The 19,556-nt window shown below is 36.0% G+C and overlaps 1 protein-coding gene across 3 annotated transcripts in view; it reads left to right on the top strand.

The window, feature by feature from the left end:
• The first annotated feature begins 1,591 nt into the window (after window positions 1-1,591).
• bach2a (BTB and CNC homology 1, basic leucine zipper transcription factor 2a) overlaps window positions 1,592-19,556 on the top strand; it is a 28,359-nt gene continuing 10,394 nt past the window's right edge. The window contains exons 1-2 of one of the 3 annotated variants that reach the window (XM_081347126.1): window positions 1,592-1,814; window positions 16,429-16,682. In XM_081347126.1, coding sequence (XP_081203252.1) covers window positions 16,443-16,682 — 240 coding nt within the window. In that variant the 5' untranslated portion in view covers window positions 1,592-1,814; window positions 16,429-16,442. Of the gene's footprint in view, window positions 1,815-2,027; window positions 2,123-10,753; window positions 10,850-16,428; window positions 16,683-19,556 lie in introns of those variants that run through there. The other 2 variants (XM_081347127.1, XM_081347128.1) reach the window with 2 other exon arrangements.

Below are 19,556 nucleotides of genomic sequence, written 5' to 3'. Positions count from 1 at the left end.
GTTTCAGTTTGGATCAGCTAACGTTAAGTTAACTTTCCTCTGCCGGTGTTTCGCGTTTTCAAAATAAAAAAGTCCTTTTGCAACTTAAAAGTAATATGAATGTATTATTCACGTAGTGAATAATAGGGTTTACAAATGTATATAGTAATACAGGGTTGTGATTTTTTTTTATTGATATTTTGGTTTGAAATTTCAAGCTAATCGCATTTTCAATCGTAGCCATGAGGGGGCGCTGTTTGCATTAAAATAAAGTGGGTAAACAAGAGTAACGACGGGGCTGCATTCTTAATTTTCAAATTTAAAATTCTGTCATCATTTACTCACCCTCAAGTTGTTTCAAGCCTGTATGAGTTTCTTTCTTCTGTTGTTAAGAAATGGCTTAACGCCAACTGTCTGGCTACCAACATTCTTTACAATATATCATAAACTAATACAGGTTTGGATGAGAATGAGTAAAATGCTGACATAAATTTAATTTTTTGGTGAATTTTCACAATATTGCATCAATTAAATAAAATAAAATTTGGGTCTGGGTCTGCACAATTCAAATTAAAGGCACAATACATGCATTCACAATTTCCACTTTTAAAATATAGCTTATTGGATGTAGATTTTAGACTGTATATATTCTCCAACATCAATACTGAGCTGCTGTGCAAATCACAATCAATCCCTGGTGTTTGAAATGACTTCAGTGACTCAAACAAAGCTAGAGAGCAATCATTTCCCAAGTGTACCACCATGCACACTATGACAGGTTCCACTGATGCTTTGTGAGGATGGATGCAGAGCAGAGGCATGTTTCGCATCTTAAGGTCTTCCATTTTCCGTGATAAAGAGGACTTTGATGTCAGTGCCACTCTGCGCCTTTGAGAATCTGTCACAGTTATTTTTGAACCTAACAGTGAAATTATGGCTCGTTTGGATCAGAATCAAAGGAGAAGCAAGAGCCGTCTGCAACAACCAGATAATTCATATAATTGCTTGCCAGCTCCTTTGGGGTACAGTGAGATTAAGTGCTGTTATGCTTACTCTTGCTCTAATCTAAATACAACCACCATACAAATTGACTATTTAAATAACCTGAACTGTGGTTGCAATTCAACTTTCACAATTTGTGTTACCATATAGGCTGTTACAATTGTACTTTCTTTAAAAACCTGAATACAATGTTATTGTCTCAGACTGAGTGCATACAGGTAATAATGATTTATCAGGCTACTGCGACAATAAACAATAAGTTGCAAATATATATATATATATATATATATATATATATATATATATATATATATATATATATATATATATTAAAGGAAGTCACAATGTAATGTGTTCTAGAGTGTTTGCTGCCTGCATGAGGTGTCAAAATCCCATTATCTGTGAAATCTAGAGCTCGTCGAATGCGTTATACACCTATCCGCAGTATATGTGGCACTTCAGAGGGTGATTAATTTACAGGTATGATGTGAAGATGTTAGTTAGATTCACTAATTGTAGAAAAACTGAATGGCTCGTGCCATATTTTATCTCTTTACCATGGGCGCATCGCCATGACGTCATCGCCCCAATGTCAACAATGTAGCAATTTAGAGGAGGCGCGTGCTGGAAATGCCACAATCAGCAAAGAGCAAAGCAAAAGCACGCGGTCTCAAATGTAATCCAACATAGATTGAGACAGTGAACACACCATTCCTCCTGCTTCAAAGAAACCGTGCACGCTCGCTCCTTCAGCTGTTAACGAAGCGCGAAGAAAGAGACCATGTGAAAGCGTCTTGCAGAATATCTTCGTGCAGGAACGACTGAAAGTTTAGGTAAGTGAACCTGCTCTTTACAGCTAATGTCTGTTTTGGTGTGAGCGTCTTGTCGATAAGAGTGAGTTGATTGTGGTACCAGAAGAGGCAATGTCTCAGCACAGCGAGAAAGCTTACGTCAACGTTTTCGGACCGTACAGTGAGTCAAAGGAGCTGCACTTACATTTTTAGGTCTGGAGGTTCGTGCTGCGTTTAGTCACTATTAGATGGATGGCAGCAGACACAACTATGGGTTGGACCGATCGCACTCTGACTGACTGAGACAAAAGGAAACAGTGATTCAGCAAGACCACATTTAATACCATTTTGTGTGTTCACATCTATCTATCTATCTATCTAGCTACAGTATCTGTCTGTCTATTTACCTGTCTATTTATTAATGCAGTCATGCAAAGGCAAAATGCAAAATGTTGTATTTATCACAGCCAGGGTTATAATAGTTAACTAAAACCATAAAAAAAAAAAATAAATAAATAAAACATTTCCTTGCTTGCATTAAAATTAACGTTAACTGAGGTCATATTTTATTTCAGCTAGTTTCCAAGGCAAGACTTCTAATTTTCATTTTGTTTAACTTGATGTACTAAAACAACTAAAACTGAAGTAAAAACTAATACAGCTATATAGACATGTAAAAAAAAAAGAATATAAATGACAAAATGCTCAATAACAGGACATTATTTAATATTACAACATAATGTATAACAATAAAAACTCATTTAAAATATAAATAAAAACTATAATAGTATCTATCTATCTATTCTATTTATAAATGTATATCAGGTAAATCTGATTTAACTTTTTTGCACAGTGTTTGTGTGGTTACTCCGTTTTAACTTTGCTGTATTTTAAATTGGACTAATGTTGACGTTTCTCAAACCATTAAATTATCTAGAAATTGTCATGTCTTTAAATAGAGGTGTTATTGGTTGGGGGGGGGGGGAGGAAAGATCAACTGATAACCAAGTAATTCAAATGCGAAAGTAAATAAAAAAATTATTGATTTGATTGTTCCTTAAAGTTTCTTATACTTTATAATTTATAGACAACTTATGCTTAAATACTTTTTTAATTGTGGGGATGATGAAACTACATTTAAAAAAAGTTAGGTATTGCATCATTGTGTTGTACTTTTACTGAAAGAAGAAGTGTGCGAGGGCATTGGTTGGTGGCTTTATGAAACTATCAGCCTGCCGAAACAAGCTTGTGTTTGTTGCTTTCTTATTACTATATTTTGAATTGCACCAGTTTTAAAACCCGTGTGCTACAGAATCTCTTCTGAACTATCATCTTTATCTCATCCATTATTTCATATGAAACCAATTGCGTTGCACCACATAGACCCAGATTTGATGTGTTTTTGATTAAGCAGGGAGGGTATGAGATTTGGTTTTGGGTGGATGAAGTGTTTGTGGGTTTATGGTTTACATCCTGTGAGATGAGATGTTCACATGGTCTTTGTGGCGAAGAAAAGAGAGTAGATAATTTCCTGTGTTCGTTGTGGAAATTTTCACCAGATTCTAGAAATATTCAGATTCATTAGATAGATTTAACACCTTTACCATTTAACTTAGATTTGCATAGGAAAGCACTATCTCTCTGACACTTACCTACATCTTTATTTAGAGCTGTGACCTTAGTGTGGTAATGATGAGGAATCTTGGTCTTAAAGTGATAATGAGATTCAACTACACATCAGTACCAATTATCACTGATGTTCTGTGCTTTCAGGATATTTATGACAGCAAAGATCTGGCTTATAGGACTTGAATCTATTTTAGTGTTCTTCCTGATTTTTTTCCCTCCAAAACCTTTGCAATTCCCATTTACAATCTAAAAAGTGTTTAGACAGAAAATATCAATGGCCACAGCCTAATCAATGCCTCGTCTTCACTTTTGACTATGCAGAAACATCTCCTTAGTCATGTAACAGTGGTTTGTTCTTCTGATGAAAGCACCTGTTTTGTCAGCAGTTGCGGGTTTGTCGCTTATCACTGGTTGAGAAACAGATGCTTGTCTTCTGTTTGTGTTTGCAACATAACAGATGTTTCTTCATTGACTGACTGAAAACTGCTTCTGTAATAGTCTGATAAAGCAAACAGAATTCCGGTTCTGTTTCATGAAGTGCTTGAGTCACCATATACGTGACCTTTAGTATTCAGCAGTGAAAGCTGCAATATTTCTCAATTTAAGAGCTGTACACAGATCAGCATCTCAGATGCAACATATTTAGTTTTGAGATGAAATAATCATACCCGAAATGACTTGCTATACAGTTACAAGTGTTCTCATTGTTTTTTGTGGCTGCTATAGGGTTTCTGCGTGGTTGTTTTATGGTTGGTTAGCCCAATTCAAAACCGCCCTCTTTCAATGTATGTCTGTGAGAAGTTTTAGCCCGTTTTGTCTGATCGCTTTGAATTAACAAACACACTACTGTGTGTGCATGTCAATTTCATTCAATCACTGCACCATCAAACCACTGAATGATGTGTTCAGAGTTTTGTTTTTGCTCATTTAGTTTCAGTTCGGCTGATTGCATGTGGAATTTTCACCACAATATTGCTAAGTCATTTGTAAGCACCTTCTGTACCCAAACATATTGTGATTAAAGCAGTTCACACCGCTAATAATGAGGTGCCAGGTCATGATATGATAATATTAATGCCTCTAATGCTCATACGGAGCAAAGGGTGAAAGAAACAGAGCTGGAATGCACTTGGCCACAGCTGTCATTTATTAACTGTGTGGACTTGTTGAACTCATTGAGTACTGATTAACTTCCTGTTGGACAGCTATAGTGTTAGTCTGAGAGATCGACTCAATCCAAGAGAATACAAACACAGCTAATGGGGCCATTAGGAGATTCCCTTTGTGGTCAAGTAATAATATGGGAAATGTTGTTACTGATACTGAACTGGCAAAATGTCACATTTCCACTTTCAAAACTCAGTCAGAAGTATTCCGCCCAAAAAAGAAAAGAAAAAAAAGAATTCCCAATACATTCAGCATCTGGCTCAGATTTGCCATCTCAAACATATTCTCAATCTCAAACATATCATTTTCAACATCTTCAAAATCAATATTTTGATCACTGACTGCTTCTTCACCAGATCCACCATTAAGTGACAGTGACACTAATAATTGATTTTGTTCAGTACTTGTTCTGCAGTAAATCACTGAGCCATTTCAAGCTTTGCTGATTATACTTTTTATTCTTTTGTTTTCTGCCTGCAGTAACTATGAGTGAAAAATCACTTCATCATTGTGTATCAGATATTGCCACCTTGTGGAATAAAGGTGGATTGCACTTATTCAGTCATCAAAGATTAAATTATTGTTGTGCAGAAAAAATATGGGATAACAGGCATTCTTTTCTAATGTTCTTGTTCTTTTCTTGTTATATTGTTTATAGTGAATTGATTAAGGAATCCCATGGCTCGAATTACGGTGTGGGGTACGATTGCGGTTATTGCGCATAATTCTAATCATTCCCTAATGCACCCCTGATGCACATTCCTGCAGTCAACATGCCAATTGCACGCTCCCTCAAAACTTGCAACATCTGTGGCATTGTGCTGTGTGATAAAACTGCACATTTTAGAGTGGCCTTTTATTGTGGACAGCCTAAGGTACGGTGGCCCAGTAGTGCACAACACAACGAAATGTAAAAAGCAAACATAAGTTCACAACACAACGGAAACAAGCCACAACACAACGAAATAAAGCCACAACACAACGGAAATAAGCCACAACACAACGGAAAATCCACAACACAACGAAATAAAGCCACAACACAACGGAAATAAGCCACAACACAACGGAAAATCTACAACACAACGGAAAATCTACAACACAACGAAATAAAGCCACAACACAACGGAAATGCTCCCCCGACCACTAGAGGGCTCTTGGAGCCCAGTAAAGTTAGTTTTCCAAGCCATTGTTCTAGAGTCAGCAGTCTTTATATATAAATACCACGATTAGTTTTAACAGTGTATATCAACATAAAATATTACTTCAAAATAACCTACATGAATTATAGCTGCGTATTTGATTTATACTCGAGAATGCTTGGACGCGCTTCCACAGCGCAGGGCACGTCTGGCAATTCCACCAAGTGGTTAAAACGTATAATTTATTATAATATAATTTGATAAATAAAAATAAAAACCATTTGGTGAAATAGGAAGGAATTGGCACAATTCCACCTATAATAAGTCAGTCTGGTCACTAGGAACATGATAAAAGAAAAAAAAACTTTTACAGAAATTTCCTAAAAAAAATAATTGTTAATTACTGTAAATACATGAAGGGTATTGGAAAAAAAGTCATTATTAAGTCATTATAAAAGTCATATTAAGTCAGTCTACTATCAAATACAATCAAGCTTTGGATTTTGAATATGTCTGTTTTTGAATGTTAAAAGTAATTTTAATTAAAACAAATTATACGTTTTAACAACTTGGAGGAATTGGTAGACGTTCCCTCAGGGATAATGCGCTGTACGTGGTAGCGCGTCAAAGCATTCTAGAGTATAAATATGCAGCTATAATGCACGTAGGTGATTTTGAATTAATAAATGTCGATAAACAATGGTTAGCTACATACTGTTAAAACTAATCGTGGTGTTGATATATTTTTATAGACTGCTGACTCTCTAATGAACAATGGCTTGGAAAACTAACTTTACTGGGCTCCGAGAGCCCTCTAGTGGTCGGGAGCATTTCCGTTGTGTTGTGGCCTTATTTCGTTGTGTTGTGGATTTTCCGTTGTGTTGTGTCTTATTTCCGTTGTGTTGTGGCTTTATTTCGTTGTGTTGTGGATTTTCCGTTGTGTTGTGGCTTGTTTCCGTTGTGTTGTGGCTTGTTTCCGTTGTGTTGTGGCTTTATTTCGTTGTGTTGTGAACTTATGTTTGCTTTTTACATTTCGTTGTGTTGTGCACTACTGGGCCACCGTACTAAGGCACACCTGTGTAATAATAATGCTGTCTAATCAGCATCTTGATATGCCACACCTGTGAGGTGGATGGATTATCTCGGCAAAGGAGAAGTGCTCACTAACACAGATTTAGACAGATTTGTGAACAGTATTTGAGAGAAATAGGCCTTTTGTGTATATAGAAAAAGTCTAGATCTTTGAGTACAGCTCATGAAAAATGGGGACAAAAGCAAAAGTGTTGCGTTTATAATTTTGTTCAGTGTATTTAATATTGAGTGATTTAATGGAATGTGTATATTCATTTTCTTAAAATACTGCAAGAGTGACATTTTAGTGGTGCAGAATAATAGTCGGTAGAGTAACATTTCTTTACAAGATGTTTTTGCATATTTGACAAAAGATTCCCAAGACGGTTCTATGTGTTACCGAGCATTTTATGAAATTATGCATATCTCAGCCATTGCAGCTTCAGTCTGCAAATCCAAATGTATAGCCTCCAGATGCATTCATGCTGAAGTAGCATGCACAAATCTCCAGCTACACCCCCATCTCATCTCTATTATTCCTTTGAATATAAGTGTCACGATGCTTACCGCTGCGTTTTTTTGTATTTTACCGGAATCTTCCGCTTTGACAGATGAAAGAGGAGTTGTGACTCTTATCCTCTGTTTGAAGTAGGTCATCAGCTGACTTAGGTAAAAGTAACACAGCTGAATATGAATGCAGGAAACCAGCTGCATAGTAAGCAGTAAACAACATGCATGGGTTTCAGTATGACATGTGGGTTGCATTTAACCTCATAAACTCTTTGGTAGTGCTCTCTATGACATGTGCGGTTCATGCCGTTCTCATAGTTTTTATTATAGTAGTTCAGTAAAGGTACAAGATGCTATACTGTATTGTGAATGTAGTCACAGTTGAAGAACATCGTTCGTTATGTGCAGCACAATGTACTGTAGCTGTATTGAAAAATCAACTTCCAGGACCGGAACTATCCATTTCATAATGTGTAATTTGATCATGAATATCCTGGATTTCACTGAATTTTGTTACCTCTTTTGTTGCTTTATTTTGCTTTGACTGACTTAAAGTGAGTGGTCCAGTTATGCTCTCGCTGCAGACTGAGACGTACCTCAGGCGAGATGTGATGTCAGTGGTTCAGCTGAAATAAGAGAGGAGAAGACGACATCCTAGAAAATGAAGTGACAGGAAAGAAAGGTCATTCCCAGTGGATTGATATACTTGTGCTTTATTTAGGAAAGATCTATTGAAATGACAACAGTGGACTTCAGCTCAACTTCAGGGCGGTGATTCTAAATGTCATTGTAATATTGCTTTCTGCAGTTTAAGGAGCATAATTGAGTCCTGGAAACGGGAATGCTTCCGAGATTGTAATTACAACAGGGAATTTCTCATGAATTAAGACCTTAATTAATCAAATAGTTTAGCCCAATTAGTGACAAAAGCATGACAATACAAAAAAAAAAGGAAATAAATCAAAATACCATTTCAGGACACTACTTAACATGGTTCAAAATATCGTTCTTGCAAACATTTTGCCTTGTTCACGTCATTAATTAGTACAGAAACTGATTTGATCTCAAAAATAATTGTATTAAATTATCTCAACGTTTGTTGTCTTGCATTGATAAAAAGTAGTAAACTGTCCTCAAATGTGTGTTTATGTTTGCGTCAAATTTGTAGAACATGAGGAAATTTTAATGAGCGCTCAAACCTTTCAGCGTTTGCTTTTTCCCCAATTCCTCCTTTTTGATGTTTCACGATCAGTTTGTGAGATCACAGCCACATTAAATCTTCAAAGCTTTTCAATGTTTCCTATAGATGTTTAATCATTTCTTTCGAGCTATTTGAAGCCATAGTACTTGTGTGATATTCTTCTGAAATGTATGAGATTTTACTGTAGTGAGCAAATCAGGTGCAACCTGCTGGCTGAACCATCAGTCACCCTCAGATGGGTACTGCCTCTCATGCTGGCCTCAATTACCATCTGTTTAGAAAGGATGTCCAGGACTTGGTCATGCTGACATGCCATCTATACTATATGCGAGTGACATGACGTGACAAAACTAGCATGCTCCAGTTACAATCAAGTAGTGTGAAGTCAAACTGCTAAAGCACAGTCTAGGCAGCTGTGTCAATACAGTGTATCGGTAGTTTTGTTGTGTTGTCAAGCATTGCTCATGTAGATAAGTTCCTATAGGCAACAAGAAACCAATGAATATGTATGAAGTATGAATACTTTTTTGACTACTAAATGGATAAAAAAAAAATGCTGTTCTTTTGAACTTTCTATTCATCAAAGATTCTTTAAAAAAAATGTATTGGTATTGACACAAAAATATTGAGCAGCACAACTGTTTTGATGATAAGCAATACCTACATTTTAAATAAAATATATTAACATTGATCAAATAAATGCAGCCTTGGTGAGCATACTTCTTTTTATGAAAACATTTTCAAAAACATAAAATCTTTGAACAAAAGTTTATAGATCTATATGTAGTACTTGGTAAAACTGGGGGTTTTATTGTGTTTAACATATTGCATTTAGACATTTTCAATATACTTTGCTTGGATTTTTTTTTTTTTTTTTTTTTTGGTTGGATGGTTGAAGTGATTATGATGGCATTAACCTTTTTATGCCATTTAACAGCACATACATTGATATTGAATATTGACTAAGTTCTTAAATATATTGATATATCTCTTTCTAAATAATTAGTTCTGACTCTGTTTTAATTGTATAAATCACATTTGAAGCCATTGTAAACTGTTAGCAGTTAATCTATGTGCCTAACACCCCTTATTTATGGTAAATTTAATGTAATGCACGCACTCATTACTTTAGTTTAAAATAATGTTTTAATGCCTAGCTCATGACCATCTGCTGATTGTATAATGTACTGCTTGTACTGAAGTATGTTTATGCACCTCAATGTGAGCTTCTGTGTATATTTATAGTTTGCTTGCTGTGTTTTTGTGTCACGGTTGCCTCTGCCCATATTATAGACAGTTATGAGTCACTTCTCACTTCAATCTGAGAAATCATGATTCATTCAAGCTCTGTTTCAGCAACCTGTGCCCAAAATACTCTGGCATTGAGTCACCCCCTATCTTTGCACTGGAAAGTCTGCTTAGGAATGCCCTCATTGACTTGAGGAGTGATATTTCAGCTCTTTAGCTAACACCTCTTTGCCTTTCAATGAACAACTATATTTTGCATAACTGTAGTTTATTTAAATAGGCCTATGTGAACTGGCACAAGTGTATTTACTCACTCCATATTGACTATAAGGACTTTTCATTGGCATTTTGTGTCCAACTTGCATCGGGACCTGAAGCAGGGTAGATGTGAACGCAATCGTGAATGCATTGTGGGACATTTCCCACGGAGTACCAAAAAATAGCTTGCATTTTTTCAATGAGATCCATTCTTTCAAACACCATTTGTTCATGTCCTTTATCCAGGCTTGTGAATATGACAGTGACCCTCTGAAAGAGAGACAGCTAACCTTATTTTGAGCACAATAGTTCATTGTTGAAACTAATGATGTCATTGTTGAATCTCCTACTGGAAAATCCCCCCAAGATGAGCTCTTATCTGAGGTGTGTTGTGTCATTCTGCTTGGTTCTGTGTGGTTTTCTCTACTGACCTGCAGGTTTAAAAGCAATAGCCAGCAGGCAGCACTGCATCGCTGCTCCTGCAACCTGCCACGTCCTGCTACAGAAACCATGAGCTCATGGAATCTGCAGATAGCGGTTAGCCTATATATTTTACGAGGATATGCTCAAGTATTCATCAACTGTTCTCAGCACAAGAGCATCGGAGAGGCATAGAGAATCCTATCCAATAACTGTCATGGAAATTCATTGGTCAAGTTTTAGTAACTTGCTTTGGATACACGTTTTTAAAGAACGTTTAATCATATTAAAGTTGTTGACTCATAGTTTCTCTTTTTTCCGCATGGTAAACTATCTCACCATCTCGTAAGCTTTTATTTTTACAAGACAGCACTCATATTATTCTCAGAAAGCTCTTCGGTGGTTGGAACTGAAAGAAGAGCTGCTGTAATCAGGTCAGTATGAAATTAGGCCAGGCTTCTCTTGGTGGTCATAACGGCCATATTACCCCCTGAAGTAGGAGGCCTTGAATTATATGTACTTTTTAATTAATGTCTTGGTGATTGTGTGGAAAATGGGGTCACCGCGTTTGTGCTGTGTAATCAATTATTTAATGTTTTTACATGTGGGATCTAATGGACTTCTTTTCTTGAACTTAATTTTTGTTGAGTTTAAATTAGAAACACTAAAACACATTGCAAGTAATCGGACTTACTGTTTTGTCTGGCGGGCGATTAACTTTTTCATAAACTTATGGGTAGTTGACAAATAGCCAAGAAAAAGTACTTTTTTTGGAAAACATAACTTTTTAAGAAAAAATACATATATTTATGGAGTATGAAAACTGCAGTTTCAGAAAATAGTAGTGGTCACTCATTTTGTCAATGAATTCACATATTTTTTTCACGTTTTCACTCAACAGTACTGTAAATGTGTCCTATGGTGTGACATTTAAAAAGTACTAAGGAATTATATTAAATAACATAAAAAAATACTTGAGACAGAATTGTTCACATTATTAAAACATTATTTTCTTAAAGTGATATTTATTTTACATGAAAGTACTAATTAGAATCATTTTCACCATGGATAGATGGACTTGATAAACTTTTCCCTACGAATGTCAATAAAACTTTTTCGCCAACCTTACAAAACTGTTTGAAATTGTACCCATCTAAGAGGAGATATTATTGTAACTCCCTTAATGCCAAACTTGACTCTTTTTTTTAAAGATATTTTAAAATAAGTATATTTTTCTGTTGTTTTATGTTTGTCACACCATAGGACAAAACGTCACACTAAAGGACAAAGATAGTCATTGCATAAAAAGAGTCAGAATATATAGTGTTTATTGTAACAATAATAAAGGAGGACATTTGTTTTTTTGTTGAAACTTTATATATTCGTTTTAAAAGCTTCTTAAGGAGGTCTTGTCCTATGGTGTGACATCTGTGTCCTATGGTGTGACAGGCTAAAGTGTCACACCAAAGGACATTTTCTGTCGCACCAAAGGACATTTGAGCTTTTGTGGCAGTTAATAACCATGCTAATACTAGCTGAACTGTTATTAGCAATTGGCATGATACATTTGCATAATATTACATAGTCCTGCTGTTAAAAATACAAATTTTAATTAAAAAATTAAATTTAGGAGTGCCACACTAAAGGACAAAAAAAATAACTTCAGTGGTCTGAAAACATAGTTAAATATTTGAACAATTCTGAGAGAAATACTTGCCATGTGCACTGCTCATGGGCTTCATAGGGGTCTTCAGTCACATGACCTTGAATGGGGTCTTTCAACTAAATGTTGTTGTCCATGATATTGCCTTCTTAATATCATGTTATTGCATATCACCAAAGGACATTTTTTTCTGTGACAAACTTTATTAAATTTCTACACTTTTAGAAATGTATAGGAAAAGTGATGGCCACTTAGTGAAATAGACACTTGCACAATTATGCCAGGAGTGTTCATTAAGATGTTTAAACATTATTTTCTTTATTTCTAAAAGTTAATATTTATGAAATAATGTTGTCTACCGTCACACCATAGGACGATTTTGAGATTTGGCTCAAAGTTGTAAAAAAATAAAAAATAATTCAGGTATTTAAACAACAAATTTATGTAAAACAAGAAAATGTTTAACCATTTATAGTATTCTAAGTGATGAAAATGTCAAATAAATTATTTTTTATCTTCTGTGACGGTGAAAAAGTGTTGAATGTTGAAGTAGAGCTTTTATCAGAGCTTGTTTACGTGTCAAGTTGCAATACTGAACACAGGACCACATGGAAATGCCTAAAAAAAAAACTAAACCAACCGCGTTGACCTGACTGCATTAAATGCCTAGTGCTACAGTACACGGATTTATTCAGAATTACTAAACACAGCAACATACACATAATAGATAAATTGTTCTGAATTTGTACATTGTAGCCTACAGAATATCACAGAGCTTGTGTTTTAAAGCTAAACACTCACTGGAATGAATAATTCACTGAAAACTGTCCATCAAGTCACTATTTTCTCTGCCATCACTGATGAAATAAGCCTGTTTTCTTTAAATTAGCGCTGTTTTGGAATGATTGTTTGAATGTATTTGCTTACTGGATAATTGGACTAAAAACTTTCCCGGAGTGAAACCGAAGCGAAGTCGGGTTAAGGGGTTAGAATAGAAATGTCTGATACCATGGTTGCGTCTAAAATGCTTGCGCCATTTTAGATGCTCAGTGTGATAAACTCACGACTCCCAATATCATCTAACTGCATGAGGTAAATTACGTTAATGACGCAGTTTCGTGTGCTTCATTAAGTTATTTGCGTTAAATTATTTTAATTAAGGAATTACATTAACGTGTTAACATTGACAGCCCTATTAGGAATCTGAGCCATATGTCTCAGAATATCAGAGATACTTGTGAGTTCTTTTGACTTGAACCAATAAGAAACCACAAAGGAATACCCTAGAAACAACAAAGCAATGTGCATAAAAACACTCAGAACACACTAACACTATGGTGGCATGTTACTCCACTCGCATTTTCTTCAGAAAATTTGAAATGTAGTTTTTGAAAATATTTGTGCTGTAAATAAATGTCTAAAGTCTGTATGTAATAAATTCTGCTTATTTATTCAGATTTTTACATTTTATACAAGGGCGCGGGAAGATGTTTTAGGTTGGGGCGTGCTATTTTGTTTTTATGAGTCACCACTTTTGAATAAGAAACCATATCAAGTCTATAAAACTCGCCAAAACTCTGCGAAACACAAGTGTATCGGTGAGAACACTCATTTAAACAGCATAGCTACACACACGGACATTTGACTGCACATCACATTTTTGACATTAGCCTACTGATTCAATCGTAATGCAACGGACCGGTCTACGGGACATATACTAAGCCTTTAAATGAAAGGGTTATTGAACTGTTTACACTAAAAGAGCCTGCACAGCAACAGGAAATAGAAATGAACACAAAAAACCTTACACAAGACTGACGGTGGACTTGCGCTCAGGAGTAGTGCGGACAAATTCTTTCTATGGACAGACAATATGACATCACACTCTGCGCGTGTGTTTTAAAAAACATAATTTAACACATGAATAACACTTTTTTTTAATAGCCCACTTTTTACGAAATGCTAAAAATTAATAATTGTAAATGAAATTTGCTACCACATCCCTACTTCCCGCGCCCCGATTTCTATCTACATTTTATCTAATTAAGTGTGTACATGCTCATGACAGTATTTTCCATCAAATAAATTATTACTCCATAATATAAAGCCATATTGGTTTGGGCAGTGGATCTAGGTCGGGGAATTAGGGGCTTTTTTCTAATTATATTTCCATTCAGTCTGGAGGAATAGAAAGGGAATAGGCTAGTTCGGTAGTAGAGACCACAATGGTCTGTTTCCACAGCGACCATTACACCTAGTTTTGCACTTGAATGAGTTTACAGTGGATCACTTTTCTAAGAGTTGTTTTTTGATAACATATTTCATTGTACTGTTTGTGCAGCAATAACAATGCACCTTGAGCTCCATTGTGAAAACACTCATCTGTATTATAGTCATGGTTGTCTGACATAGTCATGCATCTATGTCGATGATGAAACATGCTGTAATTCCCTGTGTTTATTTGCATGGTACTTTTCTTTTTCAGAGCGGCATCTCTGAATGAATTGACATGGTGTTGATATCTCATTAGTGTGGGCAGAGCAAGCGAATGACAGCTGCTATCAGACATTTTTCTCTGTATGTGGCTCTGTATGTGATTTATTGGGAAATGTGTTAATGATTCACAAGCTGATGTTGAGATTACCAAAGCCAAGATGCAGAAATATGCTGTGAAAAATGCTGTGTTAGAGTGAGCAAATGCTATTCAACAGCTCATCTTCACTAGACTGGTTCAAAATAATTGGAATATCCCCCTTTCTAGTTCCTCCTTTCAACTTTTCAATACCTCTAGGATTGAACTGAATAACAGAGAGAAACCATATCTAGTTTTGTAGAATCGCTAAATCAATCTGGATCAGGTCTTCTATCATCCTCAAGGGGTTTATTTTGCATTATTAACAGGCTGACTGTAAATATTCTCAATTATGACATGACTGCTTATCAAATAATGTTGTTGAAATTCACGTACACTGTAAAAAATATATATATTTTGATTTATCACAAAAAAAAAATATTTTGTCAAATCAACGTAGATAATTTATGTGGCTCAGATAACAATATTTTGAGTTTCTGTTGATTAAACCAATCTCCATTGTACTAACTAAATTTTTTTTTAATTTCAATTTCAAAATTTAAGGCAACCAGGTTACTTGCTTTTTTAAGTTTGGCTAAACCACCAATATTTTTTTTACAGAGTTTTATCTTACTTATAGATTAGCTTTCGCTTAGAAAATAAAATAAATAGTACAATATAATTTCACAATATAAATGTATATGTATTAATCTGCAATCCAAGCTTATTATTTAGATTAGTTTAACATATTTAACTAATGTAACATTCTTTACATGTAATTTTAATGTAACACAAATTTTGTGTTATCTGTGTTTTCATTTTGGGTTTCTAACCATCATCAAAAGGTTTATGCTCACCATATAATCATAACTAATACTGAAAGTATTTTATATATAAATATATATAAAGTTTTGGGACAGTAAGATTTCTTTGTTATTGATGTTGAAAGAAATACACACTTGTTTAGAAAAAGTGACGTTAAAGACTTTTATGTTGATACATAAAATTACTACTCTTCGAAATTTCCCATAAATGAATTTCACTTAATGATGTTTGGATCTGATTATTTTGGAGGCCACAGAAGACATTTGGCTTCAAGTTGGTGTGAATGAAACTTTTTTTTTTTTTTTTTTTTTTTTTTAGCAATGGCAATGTTATCATCTTAAAAATGGTACCAGCAGGAATAGTGCAACAGAGGCTACCAAATTGCAACCTGGTCTTGCAAAATAGGCTCATATGCTTTTGCCATTATATGGCCATGCAGAGCCATCATTAGACTCCCTTGAGATGGCTACCCATATACCCTATTATACACTTACATTTGTTTACAGTTGGCAACACATTTTTGGCTTTCTATATGTAGCAACTGCCCTGTAAAGTAATCATCTATCCTTATTTATGAGCTTCAGTGTGCTTGTTTGACATATTCTGTCATTATTTTTGAGACCATTGCCCTTGTTAAAACATTTGCTGTTTATGTGCAACTACGGCCTCTTTGAAGCTCTACTAGCTGTCTTGTTACTTTGGGAAATCACATATCAAAGTTCTAATTATCAGTCCACTTTTGGAGCTGACACATGCTGCTAATTGGTCATCAGCTTGAATTGAGACATATCTGTGCACTTGCATCAGCAATTGTGATATAATTTTTTAAATGTTTGTGTTATGCATTCCTCCCTTGCAGCAGCTTTCGTCAAACTTGCAATTAATAATTTTTGAAACCTGAATAATGTGAAGAAGTCGCGTAACCCGTTTTGTCGATTTGCTTTGGTCCCCAGGCTCTGAGCAAGGGATGTCTACGGAGAAGCCTGAAGCTCCCATGTATGTGTATGAGTCGACGGTGCATTGTGCCAACATCCTCCTGTGCCTGAATGAACAGCGGAAGCAGGACGTCCTGTGTGATGTGACAGTACTGGTGGAGGGGAGGGAGATCCGTGCCCACAAGGCAGTGCTGGCAGCTTGTAGCCAGTATTTCTCCCTGCTGCTCAGGGGCCAGACCGAACATGAGCCGGTCATCAACCTGCCACAGAAGGTGAGTGTCCTCATTTGGCAGAGGTACAAAATCAGAATACATTAACAGCCGGCAAGGATACACCTAAATGACCTGCACTGCAAACCTCACAAACCTCACGTTTTTAAAAAAAAAATTTAAAGAAGCTTTCTATTCATCAAAGAATCTTGAAAAGAAAAATCCCACAAGAAAATTAAGCAGTGCGACATTGAGAGTAGTAATATTCTTATGAATAGTAATAGAAATATTCTTATGAACACCAAATCAGCATATTAGAATGATTTCTGAAGGATAATTTGATACTAGAGACTGGAGTAGGCTACTAATGAATGCTGAAAACTATTTCTGTTTTTCCTGTAATTTTGATTAAAAGATTTCTCTTTTAGGAATGTTGTGTTTCAACAACAAGTGTTTTATTGTGCTGATAGATAGAGCAGTCTGGCAGGAATGTGTCACTGGAGAAAACATGTTTCATCATCTGCAGCTTTGAGTTGATATAATTGCTTATGTTGTTGTGTTTGCCAGGAGTGTTAGCAGAGTTCCCTCTCCGAACTTCACTGTGCTTGATAAAGTATGATTTATTCATGGTTGATTCTCTGTGTTGTATACTTTAGGTGCTTTGCGATTTCAAAATCTCAAACTTGTATTACAATATCCCAGATATGTCAGAAGCCCCCCCATTTGCCTCTACTTATATATTAATTATCGTTCATCTTCAAAACACTTAATGTCAAATTGTATTCTGTAATGACCAGGAAATTGGCTTCATATCTCATTCTCTCCTCAGAGTCATGCTGAGCTGCTGCTCTCTTGCTTTATAGTGTGGAGTCTTTGCTTTCTGCTTTGTGTGTGTGTGTACATGCGTCCCTGCCTGCTGCCCTCATTAGGATTGCTGGTTATAACATTAAAGGAGTCTCATATGGCGCTTGGCTTCCATAAAGACATGCTTCTGCAGGCGGCAGCTGCTGATGCCAGCTGAAAATAGATCTACAGAATGCTCAGCATTTCTTCCCCCCCCCCCAAGCTTTTCTATTTATTAGCAGCTCTGGGAGGACTGACTGAATGTCTGGGGGAGTTGTATTTTCAGCAGGATGACTTTCTATTTTAAAGATGATGTTCTTGATGTAGTATCACTGCCCCGAGCATTCGTGGATACCTGCGAGAGCGATAGTGTGATTGAAAGTGATGAGAAGGGTGATTTATTTTTGGTCCTGACACTATGCGGTTCACTTCATTTTATTATATGACATAAAGCTTGTAAGACCTTGATAGGAAGCTCACACACTATATAGACACAGTTGCTATTTTTTTAAATTTGATTTGAGGATAAGCATTTTTGGTCATTTGTGGTCAAAACATGCCTTTTGACTGTGTAGCCTTTCTGAATATAAAGAAGATATCATGGGGTTCATAAAAGGGGGTTCATAAAAGGGGTTTCCTTCCTTACACTTTTTGAAATGCGGGTTTCAGTTGCAAAAAGATTACAAAAATCTTTTTTATTTTTTTATTTATATTTTACCGTTCAAAATTTTGGGGTCAGTACGATTTGTATTATTATTTATATTGAAAAGTTACACAGGAATAAATTACATTTTAATATATAAAAAATAGAAAACATTTATTTTAAATAGTAGTGATATTTCACAATACTACTTTTTAACTGTATTTGTCATCAAATAAATGCATCCATAAGAGACTTCTTTCAAAAACTTACTTACTTCACACTTTTGTGTGGTTGTCTATAAATATCAATCGATATTAATTTGTGTATGCTCATTTCCTTATTTTTTTACATTACACTTGTCATCATCCAACACTCACTTAATTGTTCAAAATGATAATTTAACTAGATGTACCGCATTGCGGTACAAAATATGACCGCCGCTCAGGCCTGCACTGGCTTTCCACAAAAATAAATGACGTGGAGTAATTTGGCTGTATTGCGTGTTTATGTATATACCTAAAAAAAGTAATAGTATGTGCATGTCTGTCTGTGTGTGTGTGTGTGTGTGTGTGTGTGTGTGTGTGTGTGTGTGTGTGTGTGTGTGTGTGTGTGTGTGTGTGTGTGTGCATGTGTGTGTGTTTGTGTATGTGTGTGTATGTGTATGTGTATGTGTATGTGTGTGTGTGTGTGTGTGTGTGTGTGTGTGTGTGTGTGTGTGTGTGTGTGTGTGTGTCTGTGCGTGTCTGTGCGTGTGTGTGTGTGTGTGTGTGTGTGTGTGTGTCTGTGCGTGTATGTATGTGTGCGTACATGTGTGCGCATGTGTGTTTGTGTGTGTGTGTCTGTGCATGTGGATTTGTATGTGTGTGTATGGGTGTGTGTCTGTGCGTGTGGATGTCAGTGTGTGTGCATGCTTGCGTTTGTTTGTATTCCTGCATGTGTGTGTGTGTGACAGTATCATCCTAAACCAGCAACCCTTCGCTCAACAGCACCATCTACAGGCCGATGAGTGTACAGTCGCTAAATGTGCACATAAATGAATTTATTTTATACCCCCCCCATGGATGAAATTCTACAAAACTTAGCAGAGGATACCCCCAGAGGATGTCAAGTTAATCATACACATGAAATATGGTGCAGTTCTGAACATCTCCACTGAAGATAGGGGCGATTAAAGCAGAATAATATTGCATTTTCATTTTTTATGGGAGGGGCGCAAATCACAAATGAGTGATTATGGGCTAGGTTGATGTGGGCCCTTAAGAGCAACATACCATAAAAATTTCTTCATCCTCGGTGCCACGGTTCAGGTAGTTATTTAGGAAAAACTGCATTTTTTGGGGTTTGGGGGGGCCCAGCACGGGGGGGGGAGTGGCCCCCGGGGACCAAACGAAATTTTTCTGTAGAAGTCTAGTGGGGCTACATGCCCACCAAATTTCATGTTCCCCGGTGCT

Source organism: Scardinius erythrophthalmus (genome assembly GCF_964197995.2).
Source record: "Scardinius erythrophthalmus genome assembly, chromosome: 19".
Classification (NCBI taxonomy): Eukaryota; Metazoa; Chordata; class Actinopteri; order Cypriniformes; family Leuciscidae; genus Scardinius; species Scardinius erythrophthalmus.
This window is presented reverse-complemented; position numbering and strand designations above follow the sequence as displayed.